We start from the raw sequence: 17,158 nt of genomic DNA on the forward strand, positions 1-17,158 counted from the left end.
GCGTAAGGCACAGGGCTGATGGGAGCGTAAGGCACAGGGCTGTTCACAAGGAACAAATTGTTTGTCCAGATTTCTGTTGGAGTCTTTCCACTGCCCAGCCCTGCTCATCAACCATATCTGAACTACAGGAAAGGAATTCAATAAAGCTCCACCTCAATCGAGTTTCCCCAGGAATCCCTGGTCCTAATTATTGATGGTAACATTAGGTGGGGAGTGGGAGAGAGCAAGGGGTCATGGGTCAATACCTTCTAGGTCAATATTATTCAGGTTACCCTGGTTACATTGACCTTTCTCTTTGGTTTGCTACTCATCATGGGCTCTGTTTCTTTCTCTTTTTGCCATTTCATGCTGGTTACTGAAATGTGGGTGAGGCAATGTGCTAGGGAGATGGACTCCACCTCTTAAAGCAACATGAAGTTAAATGTAATATATATGTATAAGCTTTATATGTGTGTATATGTGTGTGCACATATACATGCATACACAGAGATATTTAGATATCCCCCTCTGCACCTAGTTTTAGTTCTGTGAATTGTGTAGAAGCTTTGCCCAGAAACAGTAAACAGATGTGTTTTCAGGCTGTAGGGCTCCCTTATAACACTCTTCCGTACAACTGTGGAGGGGAAGTACACTCTTGCCCAGATGCTAGATAAGTAAACAAAGCACTTGCCACATCTTTGAGTCCATAATTTCCTCTTACACACTGTAATGTGAAAGCAATTTTCAGATGATCCCTTGTGGGCCCAACATAGTGAGGGTCTGTGAGGAATATAAGAGAAGTTAAATTCTTTTGGTTTTTTTTTTTTGGACTCTGAAGACTTGACCAGAAATCCTAAATTGTACAGTTTAGATAATTAGTACTATAATATGGGACAGCTAGGTGGCACAGTAAATAGAGTGCTAGGGCTGGAGTCAGCATGACTCATTTTCCTGAGTTCAAATCTGGCTTCAGACACTGACTAACTGTGTGACCCTGGGCAAGTCACTCAACCCTGTTTCCCTCAGTTTCCTCATCTGTAAAATGAGCTGGAGAAGGAAATGGCAAACCACTCCAGCGTCTTTGCCAAGAAAAACCAAAAAGCCCTTCACAAAGAATGGGACATGGGGCAACGAGGTGGCCCAGTGAATAGAGCACCAGCCCCGGAGTCAGGAGGACCTGAGTTCAAATCCGACCTCAGACACTTAACACAAAAAAACTAGCTGTGTGACCTTGGGCAAGTCATTTAACTCCAATTGCCCCTCCCAAAAGAAAAACAAAGAATGTGACATGACTGAACAACATCAATAAGCTACAGGACAGATAAGATATGTCCAATGAGGGCTGGACAAATCAATCAGCCAAGAAGCATTTCTGGGGGCGGCTGGGTGGTGCAGTAAAGAGAGCACCGGCCCCAGAGTCAGGAGGACCTGAATTCAAATCCAGCCTCAGACACTTAATACTTACTAGCTCTGTGACCTTGGGCAAGTCACTTAACCCCAAATGCCCTCCAAAAAGGGAAAAAAAGCATTTCTAAGTGCCAGGCACTGTGCTAAGTTACCAAGGCAAGCATAAAGAAGGACAGTCCCTGCCATCAAGGAGCCCACAACACACAAAAGGACCCCAAGAAAGGAAGGGAGGGGGGGCACGTAGCTTGGAAGAATGACAGAGAAATAGAGAATGCAGACTGGTGAGCTATGAAGAGATAAATGGCCCAGGCGGCCTCCTTAAAGGAGGCTCTGGGAGGAGCCATTAAGTCAGAGCAAGGGCCTTTCTGAGGTTCCAGTTCCAAGGCTGAGGTGACCTTCCGGGAGGAGGAAGTTTCAGAGGCAAGGGGAAAGGCAGCTTGGGGAGAAAAGTCTGAGAATTCCCAGAGAAGGTAGAATGTGAATTGGGCCTTAAAGGCCGTGTATGATTTGGATAGGCAGGAAGGAAAGAAGAAGGGAATTGCAAGAAGAAACAGTTGGAGGCACCGTCCAGCAGAGTGGAAAGAGCTCTAGATGGGAAAGACCCAAGTTTCCATCCTACCCTTGCCACTTGGTGGCATGACCTAATTATGGGTCCTCTCTGAATCTTAAATTTCTCATCTTCAAATGACAATAATAATAATAATGCCTCCGTCACATAGCTGGTGTGAGGACTGAGTGGGACCATGCACATTAAGTGCTTTACAAATGCTAAAACAATCTATATATGTGTGTGCCAGTATTGTAAAGAGACAAAGGCTGGGATAAACGTCATATAGGAGGGCAGCCTTAAAACTGTAGGCTCAGAAGCTAAAAAGGATGTTCGAAATCATTCCAGCTCAATCTCTGCTTTTAGCAGTAGATACATGTTCCTTGTGCCTCTGGTTTTCACCTGTTATTGCTGCATATTCTGCCATTCTACTCCTCACACCCCTCACCAGAATCAAACCCTTGAAAGCAGACCAGCGTGATACGGTGACCTCATCTGACAATGCGCTGAACACTCTGTCCTGTGCTCACCTACTTCTGTGCTAACAGGAACAAACACTGAGTTTCCCAAATGAGCAAACTGAGGTCCAGAAAGACATGACTCACCCACACAGAAGGACTCACTTTTCCTTCTAATGTATTTTCCTTCCTTCCTCTCTGCCTTCCTTCTTTCCTTTCTCCCTTCTTCCCTCCCTCCCTCCCTGCCTTTTTTCTTCCTTTTTTCTTAAATTTCCCTCTTTTCTTCCTTTTTTTCTTTCTCAAATTTTCTGTTCCAAATACCCTTTCTCTCTCGCTTTATCTTTCCTTCATCCATTGAAAAGGCAAAAAATATGATCTTCATTATACATAGGAAATCATGCGAAACATACCTCTGATCTTTCCCTGAATATCCTCAACCACTCATTATAGGTGTGGGCAAAATTACCTAGAGAAATGAGACATGAGCTCTTCAGTCTATTTGTGGCAGGTAGGCCAAGCTACTGATATTCATCAATGTTCCATTGAGGAACATGGTCCCAGACACCCCTGACACTCTAGAGTGATGTGAAATGTCATATAGTAGCTCTACTAGCCTCTTTCTCCTGCTTCTGGTTATACTGGTAGAAAAGTGTATGAACTTCATTTCCTCCTGAATACTAGTGACTGAGTCCTAAGAAGTGGGGTGGAGGCAGGAATTATCCTGACTCAGTCACTTCCCAACCCTAATGCAATAACCTCCTGGGATCCTTTGATACCTCGGCACACCAGAAGTTATGGCTAGGGATATGGGAGGGAGAAACTAAGAGATAACTGAGTGTCGTAGCAAATATCCTCCAACTCCCTTCCTCTTATTTCAGAGACTATGGGGCATACAAAGGAAGGTGAAATGCATTGGTTTGGGAACTATGTCAAAACCCAAGAAAAAAAACCATCTGGGTATACAGGCAAAGTTTAAAAGGTGTTCGGACTTTACTGTGACATGTGTTCTCATTACCATAGGATCTAGTTTCCACTCTAAGGAGCAAGATGCTCCTCTCAGGGTAAGCTCATCACTCCTAACTTCCAGCACTAAGCTGCTGATTCAAGCACCTCCCTCAGCTTCCTCTCGCCTTTGGTTGGAGGGCAGGAAGGTGAAGTACCAAACTCTTCCCAACGTCTTCCTTTATGGAGGGCAGAGACTGGATTCTCAGCTCTCTTCACTTTGCATCTGCCTCCTTGCCTGGTTGCAATACAATGGAATAAGATGTCCTCATGCCAGGCACTCTCTGGTGTCCTGTGTCTCCACCCCCATTGCTTTCCTGCACCCTTTTTTTGTTGTCCTCCACACACACACACACACACACACACACACACCACTAAATCATAAAATCTTTGAGGGCAGGAACTGTCTTTCTTTTACTGATTATATCTCCAGTGCTTGGAACAGTTCCTGGCACATAGTAGGTGCTTAACAAATGTTGATTGGATTGGATAAATGCCTTTTCATCCATTCATCTATGTGGTTGTTCCTTTCATTACAGGAGATTATAACTTCTCCGTGACTTCTTAATCAGTATGAGTCTTGTCTGTTTTTCCCCAAACCCTTCTGGAGGGCAAAATACTACAATGAATTCAGCAACACTTTGGAAATGAATTTGCATTTTATTGATTATAGTACCATCTATATACACTTGAAAATAGCTATACACGTGTGCAAAACATAATCCTTCTTCAGGTTGTAACTGGAGCTGAGTAAAAATTAAAATGACAAATCTGGATGTGCCTACAAATTCACGGACTCCTTGGAAGGTTAGTGATTAGAACCACCTGACATGACCAACAGTGCCTCCTGTCTAAAGTAATTCCCAGAAGTCTGAGACTACCCAGGGTTGCTCTTCTTGAGGATAATCCCTAGAGGCCAAGTTAGCTCAGGCAGAACCCTAACACCAGGTAATATGCTGGTTACATTTATCAGGAGGCCGACAACAGCTGCCACACTCTGTCTCACAGGTCTAAAGATGTTGTGGGGTAGGGAGAGGGAAGGTATTGTTTGATCCTTTCTATGAGCCCAATATGGTACCTGCTCCAGCAACTGTTTCTGAGGACAGCTTATCATTGGGAGGCAGGTTGGCACCAGGGGAGGGGGGTGATTTTGACATAGATTCTTTGTCTTTTGAACACCTGTTGAGTGTTTCTTAATCATGGACCCCATTGGTAAAAACTGTGTACCCCTCTTACATAAAATACATAAGATTAAAAAGGAAACGAATTATATTGAAATAGGGTTAAAAATACTTTTTAAAATCATGTTTACAGATTCCAAGTTAAGAATCTTTGCTCTACAATTTGGAACTAAGCCCAAAGGGGTATAAAACTGTGCATACCCTTTGACTAGGTCTGTATCCCAAAGAGATCATAAAAAGGGAAAAGGACCCACTTGTACACAAATATGTATAGCAGCTCTTTTTGTGGTGTCCAAGACTTGAAAATTGAGGGGATGTCCTTCAGTGGGGGGATGAACTGAACAAGTTGTGGTATACGAATGTAATGGAATATTATTGTACCATAAGAAATGATGAGCAGGCAGATTTCAGAAAAACCTGAAAAGACTTACATGAACTGATGCTGAGTGAAGTGAGCAGAGCCAGGAGAATTTGTACACAGTTATAGCAACATTGTGCAATGAACAACTGTGATAGACTTAACTCTTCTCAACAGTGCAAGGATCTATGACAATTCCAAGAGACTCATGATGGAAAATGCTATCCACATCCAGAGAAAGAACTATGGAGTCTGAATGCAAAACAAAGCATACTATTTTCTCTCTTTTTTTGTTCTTTGTTTTTTCTTTCTTGTGGTTTTCCCCTTTGGTTCTAATTCTTCTTTACAACATGACTAATGTGGAAATGTGTTTAATATGATTGTACATGCATAGATTGTATCAGATTACACACCGTCTTGGGGGGGAGTAAATTTAGAACTCAAAATCTTATCAAAGTGAATGCTGAAAACTAAACATAAATAAATAAATTTTAAAAGTTGCCCACCCCCAAAAAGAAAGAAGTGAAAAAATATTTTAAAAAAAGAATCTTTGCTCTAAAGATATCCCTAGAGAATTTTGTCTACTCTAGGGTGAGGTTTAAGGAATACTGGACTTAAATTTAAATGAATCCTAGTCAACCCCAGAATAGATTTATCCTTTCCTCTAGAAAAGATTCCCTCACAGGAAGGTTTTGCAGTGGAAAGAGACCCCCAAAGTTGTCTAGTCCTATGCATACCTGAAAACATTCCCTATCACGACATCGCGGACAAACTCAACCTCTCTGTGCAATGACCTGTAATGAAGGTGAAGCCTGTCTTCCATGGCAGCTCATTCTACTTTTGGAGAATTTTACCAGCAAGTTTTTTTTTCAGACAACTTCACATATTGCCCCTAGTTCTCACCTCTGGGAACAAATAGAACAAGATTTAATTCCTCACTCACATGACAACCTCAGCAATTATGCTCCCCTTGGGTCTTTCTTTCTTCAGGCTGAACACCCCCAATTCCTTTAACCAATCCTCATATACCATGATCTTGAAGCCCTTCACTGTTCTGGCTGCCTTCTTCTGGGTGATTTCTAGCTTATCAGTGTCATTTTAAGATTGTGGCACCCAGAGCTGAATATAATATGTGGTTTGACTAGGGCAGAGGATAGAGAGAAACTATCACCTCCTAATTCTTGGAGGCTATGACTCTGAAAATGTCATCCAAGGTAGCATTTTTGCAAGATCAGCTTTCTGCTTGCCTGAGTCATACTGAATTTGCAGTTTGCTAAAACTCTCAGATCTTTTTCAGACAAACTGCCATATAACTTGCCACCTCAACTCTGAACTTGTAAAGTTGACTTTATGAACCAAAGTGTAAGTTAACGTTACATTTATCCCCATCCCTATTGAATTTTATCTTGTCAGGTTCAACCATGCTAAGAATTTTTTTGGATCCTTACTCCATCATTCAGTGATTGTTATCTCTCCCTGTGTTACCTGCAAATTTGCTAAGCATGTCATCTATGCTTTCATCCAAGTCATCGATAAGTGTGTTAAACAGAACAGGGTCAATCATAGATAACGGGACATTCCACTGGAGACCTACCAAATTGACAATGAACTATAAACTACTTCTCTTTGAATCCAGCCATTCAACTAGTTTTATCTATCTAATTTCATTATTGCCTATTCTACATATCAGCAAAAGTCCTTGGCACTGTCAGGTGTCTCAGAATCAGAAAGATGTGATTTTATCACTGGAAATGATTTAAAGAAGATGCATTATCATCCACTCGGCTATTATACTCTAAGGATTATGGTGTCTTTCTACCTGACTTAAAGCCAAAACTTCCTAAATATGTTGTCTCCCACACTAGAATGTAAGTTCCTTAAGAGCAAGGAATATTACAAGTTTTTTGCTTAGCAAAAAAATACTTTTTGCACATACTAAGTGCTTCATAAATTATTTTCCATTCATTCATTCCATATTTCTCCATCTTTTCCACAAGATTAGAATGAGATGCTTTATCAAGTGGTTTGCTAAAATCTAAATAAATTATATTAAAGCATTTCTCTGAGTAAACCAATAAAAAAAGGAAATAAAAGCATTCCTGGGTCTTAAGGAAGTCATGCTGTTTCTTTAGAATCATTTCCTTTGCTAGGTAATCACTTTTTCTTTAGTGATCCACTCAAGAACTTTCCCAGGAACTGAAGTTCAGCTCGCTGGCCTGTTTAATTTTGAGACTCCACACTCTGACAAATGGGACAGAATCTGTCTTTCTCCTTTTTTTCCATGATCTTTTTAATATTATGTTATATTGTGTTATGTGATGTTATGCTACATTATGTTATGTTGTTATATATTTATAGTAATTTATAATCACATATGCCAGTTCTTTAGGTCCCCAAAAAGATTTAGTTCATCTGGGTCAAGAAACTTAAATTCATGCAGGGTAACTAGGAGCTTTCTTATTATCTCTTTACTAATCTTGGGTACAAATTCCCTATTAGTCATTTTTGTTTGTTTTTTTGGAGGGTGGAAGGCAGGGCAATTGTGCTAAGTGACTTTCCCAAGGTCACACAGCTAGTAAGTGTCAAGTGTCTGAGGCTAGATTTGAACTCAGGTCCTCCTAACTCCAGAATCAGTGTTCTATTCATGGAGCCACCTAGCTGCCCCCATTTGTCATTTTTGTTCTCTTATTTCTAATGCAAAGTTCCTTGTCCTTGTCAAAAAAAAAAAGACAAACAGAAGCAAATTCAGACATGAATAGCTTTGACTTCTCTCTAGTGCCAGTTATGCTTGTTCCATTTGCCCCAAGTACCATCTCTTATTTGATGCTCTTCTTCCCCCCCAGTATAGCTGAAATAAAAAATATTTTATTGTCTTTAGTTTTCCTTTACAGACTCAGTTCACTTACAGCCATCACTTGATACTATTTTTATAGGACTATGCCACACTTAGATTCATCCTCTGTTACCTGCCCTTGCTTCCATCTTTTATAAATATCTTTTTTTTATCTAAGTTGACTGGTGAGTTCCCTTGACATTTTCCTTAATCTCTTTAAATTAACAAAATTGCATCTCTACAAGGAAACTGATCTCTTACACCATGGGACCAAGAAATGGAAAGCAATGATTAATGGAATAATTTTTGTTTTCAAAGTTTAGTAATTTAAAAGTAGCCTCTATTTAGATTCTGAAACCTTTCTCAGTCCTTAATCTTAGTGCTTTCCCTCTGAGACTCCTTTCAGTTTATCCTTTATTTATTTGTACATAGTTGTGCTGAAATTTTATCTTGTTATGGTTGCCCCCCCCAACCCCTAACCCCACCAGATAATACAGTTAGTATATGAATAGCCAGTGTAAGGTAACAATAAATAGGAATTAAGAGTGTAAATGGGAACATAGAAGCCACTTGAAAAAAACTGCCTCCATAATTGAGGCTGTATCCAGAGATCAGGCACTAAATTAGAAGCCAGCTAGGCCTCCTTTGTACCACTAATGTCGTCTTGGTCTGTAAACTACAAATACGTTCCAGACATGCACAGTAAAACCAGAGAAACATTATGCTAAGGATCCCTAACCTGGCAATGATAACTCTGAGAAGATATTGATATGTAGTGAACAATCCTAAGCCTGGACAAGAGTTAGTCCATCCTCTATCACCAGAACCCTATTAAAATGGTCCCCCACACCCTGCCCCTTGGGTCCATGCTGCCTAAGTGCTTCCATAACCAGTCCCAAAGCAACCCGTGGTGCTATGTGCCCCTCTCTCCCTAGTTTCTTCCCAGAGCTGTCTGTCTCAATGCCATGCTGCCTACCCTGTGCTCTCTGTGCCTTATGGAAGTGTAAAGCTCCCTTACTTGCTGCCAGTGTGATCTTTCCCAGGTAGAATCCCCAAACCCTGCATGTTCACCCTTTGTGCTCCCTTTGCTTTAGGCAGGAGCCAAGGGCTCCAGGACTGGGACTAATTGTGCCTATCCCCACCTCTCAGCAGGCAAGCAAGGTGCTGTGACCCTGACGGAGAAAGCAAGGGTGGAATCCCACCTCCCGTCTTGGGCAGGGATCTCCCCTAATGGTTAGTTTGTAATAGAACAGCTGCTTACATATTGTCGGCCCTTAGCAGGTTGTTAGCTCCTTGAAGGCCTGAACTGTCTTTATCTTTCTTTGCATCCCTAGTGCTTAACAGTTTGGGGCACATGGCAGGCACTTAGTAAATGGCTAGTTGATTGACTTCAGACAACTCTTATTTTTCTTCCTTACTGAAATAATTTCACTTTGTGTCTTTAGAATTTTATTCTTGCCAATTTCCCAGCTCCTCTGATCTGACTTCCCCATACAATTTAAATCCATGGGACTCTACCTATCCTTCCTCTGAACCCTTAGAAATCTCCTTTCCCCAAATCTTAGCCTCATGTCAGACTATACCCAAGTTCTAGAAAGAAATGGTCACTTCTCCACAAAATTCCCATCATCCCTCCCCCACCACAGTAACCATTTCCTTCCCATTAGTGGGAATTAGGCCAAGAATATCATTTCCACTAAATTGTTTTGAGGCAATCAGGGTTAATTAACTTGCCCAGGGGCACACAGCTAATAAATATACGAGGCTTGGATTTGAACTCAGGTTCTCCTGACTCCAGGGCCACTCATTGGTTCTTAAAGGAAACTTTTGAAAAGGTAGAATTTTTAAAGACTGAAATTACTTCCTCCTTGTGGTGAGAATCAGATCAATCAATTTCCCCTTATAGTTCCTCCATATTTTGAAGGATACAATGGTTATTAAGGCACATCGAAAAGTTATTGGCTGTCAGTTTTTGTCAGAGGAAGATTCAGCAGATATGTGGATGGTTGATGTTCCCTGTCATTATCATATCCTCACTCTCTCTCTTTTTTTTTAAAAGTTTGTGATATAATAGCAAACACAGTGGCTTTGGAATTTGAAGACCTGAGTTCAATTCCCTGCTCTGTTACATAACAGCTTCAACATCTTGTGTTAGTCAATTAACCTTCATGTGCTTCAGTTCCCTCTTCGGTTGCTGAAGATCAGATGATCCTGAAAGTCTCTTCCAGCTCAGACTCATATGAACCCACACTTTCTGACTGTAAATAAAAGCCTTGATGTTGAACTTGTAGACATTAGACCAGTTTGAGAGTGCATTTCTAGTCTAGCTGTCTTGGGGCAGCTAGGTAGCAGTGGAGGCATGCCTGGTGTCAGGAAGACCTGAGTTCAAATCCAACTTCAGATGCTTAGCAGCTGTGTGACCACGGGCAAGTCATTTAATCCCTGCCTCAGTTTCCTCTTCTGTAAAATGGGTACAATAATAGCACCTACCACCCAGGAATGCTGTGAGGATCAACTGAGATAATAATTATAATGCATTTAGTATAGTGCCTGGCACATCATAAGTTCTATATAAATAAATGTTAGCTATTATTATTATTATCAGTTACCCTGAAGCATTTATTTCTAGTAATGCTAGTATATTGTGTATTTTGGAACCCTCAGCCAGTTTACATCACTGTCAAGAAAGTGAGCACATTTACCATAAGAAATGTGGGAGATTCCATTTCTTTTTTTTTTTTTTATAAGCAATCGGGGTTAAGTAACTTGCTCAAGGTTACATGGCCAGTTATTTCTGGGTGTGGTGCTGAGTATCTGAGCCCAGATTTGATCCAGGTCATCCCGACATTGGAGCTGGTGCTCTTACTCGCTGAGCCACCTGGCTGCCCCGAAGGGAGATTCCATTTTCTCTTTGTTTTCCTAGCACTTAACACTTGCTCAATAAATGCTTTTTTTTTTTCTTTCACTCCACATGACTTTTAAAGAGCTTGTCTAAAGATTTTCCCTTAAGTGGTCCCTGATAACGCCTAGGGTTTTTAAATAGCAAAATTGTTAAAAAATAGAATTGAAAATGGGTAATACCACTCATCATCCAGTCTAAACCCTCTTAACGATTTCAAAATATCCCTTAAAAATTATGAGGATGTCAAAAAAACAGAAAACATGAAAAAGAGCAAACAGAACTCTCCCTACACACTCACCCATGCCAACCACGGGGAACTGAAAAGATGACTCTAGTTTCCTTCCAAGTGACTTGTAGGCCATGGTGAAATGTTTATACTGACCTTGCCTGTGGTTCCAGCTCCTTCGGGTGCTAATAATCCCAGGACCTCATCAGAACGCTTGAGAGTCCTGTAGGAGGAAATGTATTAAGGAGACACAATCATGCTCCGACTAAAAAGGAAGCACATACATGGACATTGCACATACCGTGTTTCCCCGATAATAAGACACTGTCTTATTAATTTTTTTGGACAGAAAAACACCAGAGGGCTTATTTTCAGGGGAGGGCTTATTTTAATGAACATTGACAGCAATTTTAATAAACAGGTAAATGTGAACAAAAAAAATGTACCTTTATTCAATAAGCAAATCACTGGGGAAGAACAGGATGATGAGCTCACTGCTGCAGCTCTGATTGGATGCAGCTCGGAGCGCGGTGTGCGTTTCACAGGGGGGGGACGGTGCATACAGAGGGTACCGTAATGTAGCATGTAGCGCAGGGGATCACCTTCACTACAGTAGCAATCTCAATAGGGCTTATTTTCGGGGGAGGGCTTATTTTAGAGGAATCTTACACAGTAAGGGGAGGGCTTATTTTCGGGATAGGTCTTATTATTGGGGAAACACGGTACTGTGTATGTGAAATCCAAAGGGTCAGAATTATACTGTGAGTGAGTGAGTGCTTCAGAGAGCATCTAGGCATGAGTATGAAAAGGGGAGGGAATGTGGTGATCCAGGAATTTTATTAGTTAGAATTTATATAGCATTTTAAGGTTTTCAAAGCACCTTACAAAGACCTCAATTTATTCTTAAAACCTATTATTATCCCCATTTCATGGATGACAATACTGAGGTGGACATCCTTAGGTCACACTCAGTGTCTGAGGCCAGATTTTAAATTTATTCGGAATGTATCATTCCAACACCACTGTGCTACATCCCTGCCCTAGAGAAATTAACATCTCAGGAAAAAGGGGGAAGAAGGTAAAAGGTTTTGTGTTCATTTATCCATGTGGGTGTGACACTGCCCTCTTCTGGAGATGATAGCCATACATTTTGCATATGCACTATATTGTGAAGATCAATGGTCAAGTGGTATTTATTGAGTATTTAATATGCTAGATAGGTATTATGTAGATATCTAGAGTAAATTCATAATAGTTATTATTATGGTTATTATTCTTTTGGACCAGGCTTATAATTTTTATTGGTGTAGCTGTAAGGAAACTTCCTCTATCAATACACATTGGCACCTGTTGTGCAATGTAATATCTTTAAGAGTTGCAAGGGGCACTGAGAGATTAAGTAATTTCCTTGATTATTACTAATATTATTGATATTGACAATTACAAAAATAGATTAAATCTATAGAGTACTTTATGGCTTTTTGGTATTTGTATATATCAATATATAAGCACTTATTAAGTGCCTACTGTATGCCAGGACCAAATGTAAGAATAGTTACATATCTTAATTAATGTCCTTAGTCCCCATCATTGTCAATGAATCCGTTGTTCTAATTACATTTTTCTGATGAATAAATAGTTCTTAAAGACACCTTATACAAATGGTCATGTATGACTAAAGCCCTGGTACTTGGCCCTAGGACTGCTTTCTAGAGGCATCTAGGTAATATATAGTATGGTTAGAGTACTGGACTTGGAGTTACGAAAGATCTGAGTTCAAATCCTGCCTCAGACACTTAGCTGTGAGACTTGAGCCAAGTCATTTTAACCTGTGTGTGAAATAGGGATAATAATAGTACCTACCTCCCAAAGTTGTTGTGAGGATAAAATCAGATCATTTCTAAAGTGTTTTGTAAACCTTAAAGCATTACACAAATGATCTGTTATTGTTATTTGCACCAATAATAGAGGTGTCAAGAAAACTTCAAGATTTCTTGCTTCTTTTTTTTCTGTCGCTTTCTCCCATTTCCTAGTACTTCCCAGGACACATAAAGCACCTCTATGCATCAGAATTACTCCCTTCCTCCCCACATTAAAATTTCCATTTCTTTTTTTTTTCTTTTTAAATTTATTTGCTTTTAGTTTTCAAGATTCACTTCCACAAGATTTTGAGTTCCAGATTTTCTCCTCATCTCTCCACTCCCCCCACCCCAAGAGAGCATGTCATTTGATATAGGCTCTACATATACATTCATATTGAACCTATTTGAAATTTCCATTTCAATCATCATATTCTCCTAGAAATATAATCAACTGGGAATTAGAAGGCAACGTGGCATAGGAGGAGCCCAAGTTCTGGATTCAAGCTATCTAGGTTCTAGGTCTAACTCTACTTCTATGATTTTGGGTCAGTCACTTAGTGTTTTCATGCCTTAGTTTTAAGTTGTTTGTTTTATTCCATAAATTGAAAACTAAATAGATAAAATGAGGAAGTTGGACTGGCTGAGCTTTACGAACCTATTATTTGAATACTTCACAGTAAGGAAGGATTGCTCTTCTGCTAAATTCCTGTTTAATTGATGGAATATGTGTTGGAGAACTTTTGGAGGATTTACCTCCAAATTTTTGGAGCCCTACCCAATGGCTCTTGTTTGCTTAAACGTCAGAGGAAACTCTGACAAATTGGCACCAAGCATACGGTATTCCATTTCTGAAAGGCTGTGGATTCCTAACACGTGTCAAGCAGAGGTTAGTAATATTATGAAATGAAATGATAAGTAGATGAAAGGTCACCGAGTATCAGGTCCTATATAAATTCAAGGCATTCATAGTTTACTGTGATTATGAATAGATAACAGTGGTCTCCCCTCTAATAAGTCATAACAGTATGACCAAAGCTCTCCAGAACTGCAGAATAGAATCATATAGAAAAAGAATCAGGAGAGTACAACATATGAGGTCAATAGTCAATAATGACAATGCTATATCCTTCAATCAGCAAATACTTATTAAATTTCTTCATTGGGAAGGGCACTGAACCTGCAGTCAGGAATTATAATAACTGATGACAGTGATGGTAATAATAGCTAGTATTTTTACAGTACTTTAAAGCCTACAAAGTGCTTTACAAATATTATACTATTTGAGCCTCACAACAATCCTGGGAGGGAGGTGCTATTATTATTCCTATTTTACAGAGGAGCAAACTGAGGCCAAGAGAAGTTAAGTGACAGGTGTGGGGTCACATAGCTATTAAGTGTTTGAGTCTGGATTTGAACTCAGGTCTTCCTGACTCTAGGTCAAGAGCTCAAGTCCTGCCTCATGTACTTTGTAGTTATGTGACTATGATTTAACTTCTCTAAGCCTCATTCTCATCTGCAAAATGAAGGGGTTAAAACCAATGCTCTCAAAGGTCCAGCTGTAAATTTATGATCCCATATGCCAAGCACTGTGCCAGAATCTGGGACACAGAGACAAAAATTGGATAGCCTCTTTACTCAAGAGACTTGCTTTCTATCAGCAAACAAAATCCCTTATACACCATCGCATTTGATGCTCAGAATAGCCACGAGAGAGGTCATGCAAACATTATTATGGTAATGTTACAGATGATCAACATTAAGTTCAGAGAAGTTAAATGATTTACCATAGTTACACAGCTAGATAGTGTTGGAGCTGGGGCTCAAACCCTTACATCAATGTTTGGTGATTTTTACCTATCCCTTCTAATGGCAATTACATAGGGCGAATGGGGAAGAAACTAAGGTATCCTGAGTGACTCTGGCTCATATTTGAACAGCTGAATATAGCACCAGAGTCAATTTAGTTTTTTGCTCTGTAGTCTTCAAGCATAATAAAGTTTAGTGTTCTGTTAGGGAGGATGGCACTCTCAGCCAGAATCACTCAAGGATTATGGTTAATAGACCACTGGCTAAGAACATGGTGCTTAGCAAAAATTTGTTTCCCATGATTAGGGACATTGTGATCAGAGAGACCTACTGGCAAGAGCCACATTTTTTTTAACATGATTTTAAATACAGTTATCTTTCAGGTTGTTTCAGTCATGTAGGACAGGATATAGGAGTTATTTGAGTATAAGTTGCAATTTCTTGCTCAGAAACAAATGCTAGAATGGTACTTTTTCAAATTCCTATTACTCCAAAAATGTCATAGCATTTCTTCCTGGTAGGAGGGAAATTGTGGAAAATAAGACACTTTTTTCACCTAGGTAAATAGCCAACTTTCTCCATTTGGGGTAGTGTTGTGGAAAGCTCTTTGAGACTCTGCTGATTGTCTATCCATCATGTGGTAAACAATGTTGTTGTGGTTTTTTTTTCCTCTTTCACCTCAGCTGCACCAAGAATGATGCTGCGGTTTATCAGATCTCTGCTCAAAACTGTTTTGGAATGATTTGCTGTTCAGCTTTTATTGAAGTTGAGTGTTTTTCAGAGAACCCACAACTCAACCCTAACCTGAGTGAAGATGCTGCGAGGGGCTGGAAGAATAAGACTGGGATGTGTAAGAAGGACAACTCACATCAAATGAAAGAACAACTTTTCCAGAAGAAAGGAAATGTCACTGAGGACACTTCGACTCTGTCTGCTTCTTTCCCCAAATTCAGAGACTCCTGCTTATCACAGTTACAGTCCAACAATGATAATGAGTCACATAGTCCTGAAAAAGACACAGGTGTCAAAAGCACTATTCAAACTCAAGAGAATTGCTCTCATCACAATTACACAGATGAACATGCATTCAATGAGGCAGACAGACTGGACAAATATAGCAGTGGATTGGTACATTCCAAACCATCAAGGTTAATTGATGACTTTGTGGCCAGTTATGGCCATAATGATGAAGTCTTACCACTTAGTTATCAAAACTCTAAAATACAGAAATATATTAGCTTTAGCATGGCACTCCCTGAGGAAACCCCATCCATTTACCCAGTGAACAGCTCCACAACCAAGCAGAATGTCTCCCCAGAGATTTCCAGTGAAGATTCTGACACAGATTTTGAACTCTGCCCAGAGATAAACCTAACCTGCACTGAGGAGTTTTCAGATGATGACCTTGAGTATTTGGAATGTTCCGATGTTATGACAGATTACTCTAATGCGATCTGGCAAGAGGACCTCAGAGGGAATGACCCTCTCTTTTTATTAGAAAGAGATGACGAAGAGGCAAAATTCAGAGAGGATTGTCTGGGTGGGTATGAGCATTTCCACAGTGAAATGGCTTGTCAGAGTCAGGTGTCAGATAACATTATGCCTATGGATACCACCGTTGGCTTATGTGGTCATCACTCAAAACTCCAAGGACCTGGAAGGAGCAGTCTACCCATTTACAATCAGTCTACCTTGCAACCAGGAATGACTCTTATTTTGGGACACCCTCAAGATGAAACATCCCCAGTGAAAGAACAAGAGCTCCCTGTCTCTTCTACAGCCAATGACAGTGATCAACCAGGAATGAAAGGAGAAAATGCAGATAGTCACCAGGCAGGAGAGTATCTTGCCATTGACAGTCTGATGAACATGGATAAGACTCCTGGAGAGATGATGCCCCAGACTCATGAGTTAGAAAAGCCAGTGACAGACCAGCCTGTAGAGAACTCAGCAGAGAAATGTGTAGAGGGAGACCTACGGCAGAAGAAGGGCTCACAGAAATTAGTCAGGGTGAGGAGACCAGGGACTAAAGGGAAACCCAAGAAGCTGAGCACCAACCTGAAAGGAAATGCAACAGATAGCACGCTTAAACTCCCAGGTCCTGGAGAAGTCAGGGATCTTGAACTTCGCCAAGGCGATACAAGAGAAAATTTTCATGAAGAGGCAGAAGCTATTCATCTTAATTCCCAATTCCATGGAGAATATGCCTTTTCGACCCAAGCACAGCAAGAAATAGAAGCGCTTCCAACGCCAACAGAGTCACTTCCCACAGAAGGAGAGACAGAATTGAAGAAGAAAGGGAAGTGTACTAAAGGCCTACTGGAGACAGATCAGGTGCTAAGCCAACATGCCCATCCTCAGGTAAGACTCCTTTCCAAAAAATAACAGAACAGAAAGCATGCTTCCATGTCCTTATACCCCCACTTCAGGCTCACATGAGCTCTACCATAACGTAAATCAAAAGTAAGCCCTCAGATACCATTAAGGCAAGAGTGAGTGACAGCTGCTGCTGCTAGGAAGGAAATCTAGTTTTGAAAAGGGCCCAGATAAACCTTAAGCCATCCTAATTATAGAAAAAGATGGACAGTAGTAAGAGA

At 40.4% G+C, this 17,158-nt stretch overlaps 1 protein-coding gene across 1 annotated transcript in view; it reads left to right on the top strand.

Moving 5' to 3' along the window:
- LOC138173541 (alpha-protein kinase 2-like) overlaps positions 1 to 17,158 on the top strand; it is a 168,856-nt gene that overhangs the window by 29,775 nt on the left and 121,923 nt on the right. The window contains 1 exon segment of the mRNA XM_069103579.1: positions 15,245 to 16,922. Within this exon segment, the coding sequence (XP_068959680.1) occupies positions 15,245 to 16,922 (1,678 nt within the window).

Source organism: Petaurus breviceps, unplaced genomic scaffold, assembly GCF_028583685.1.
Source record: "Petaurus breviceps papuanus isolate PSGF00001 unplaced genomic scaffold, PetGlider_PUasm1.0 129, whole genome shotgun sequence".
Taxonomy (NCBI): Eukaryota; Metazoa; Chordata; class Mammalia; order Diprotodontia; family Petauridae; genus Petaurus; species Petaurus breviceps.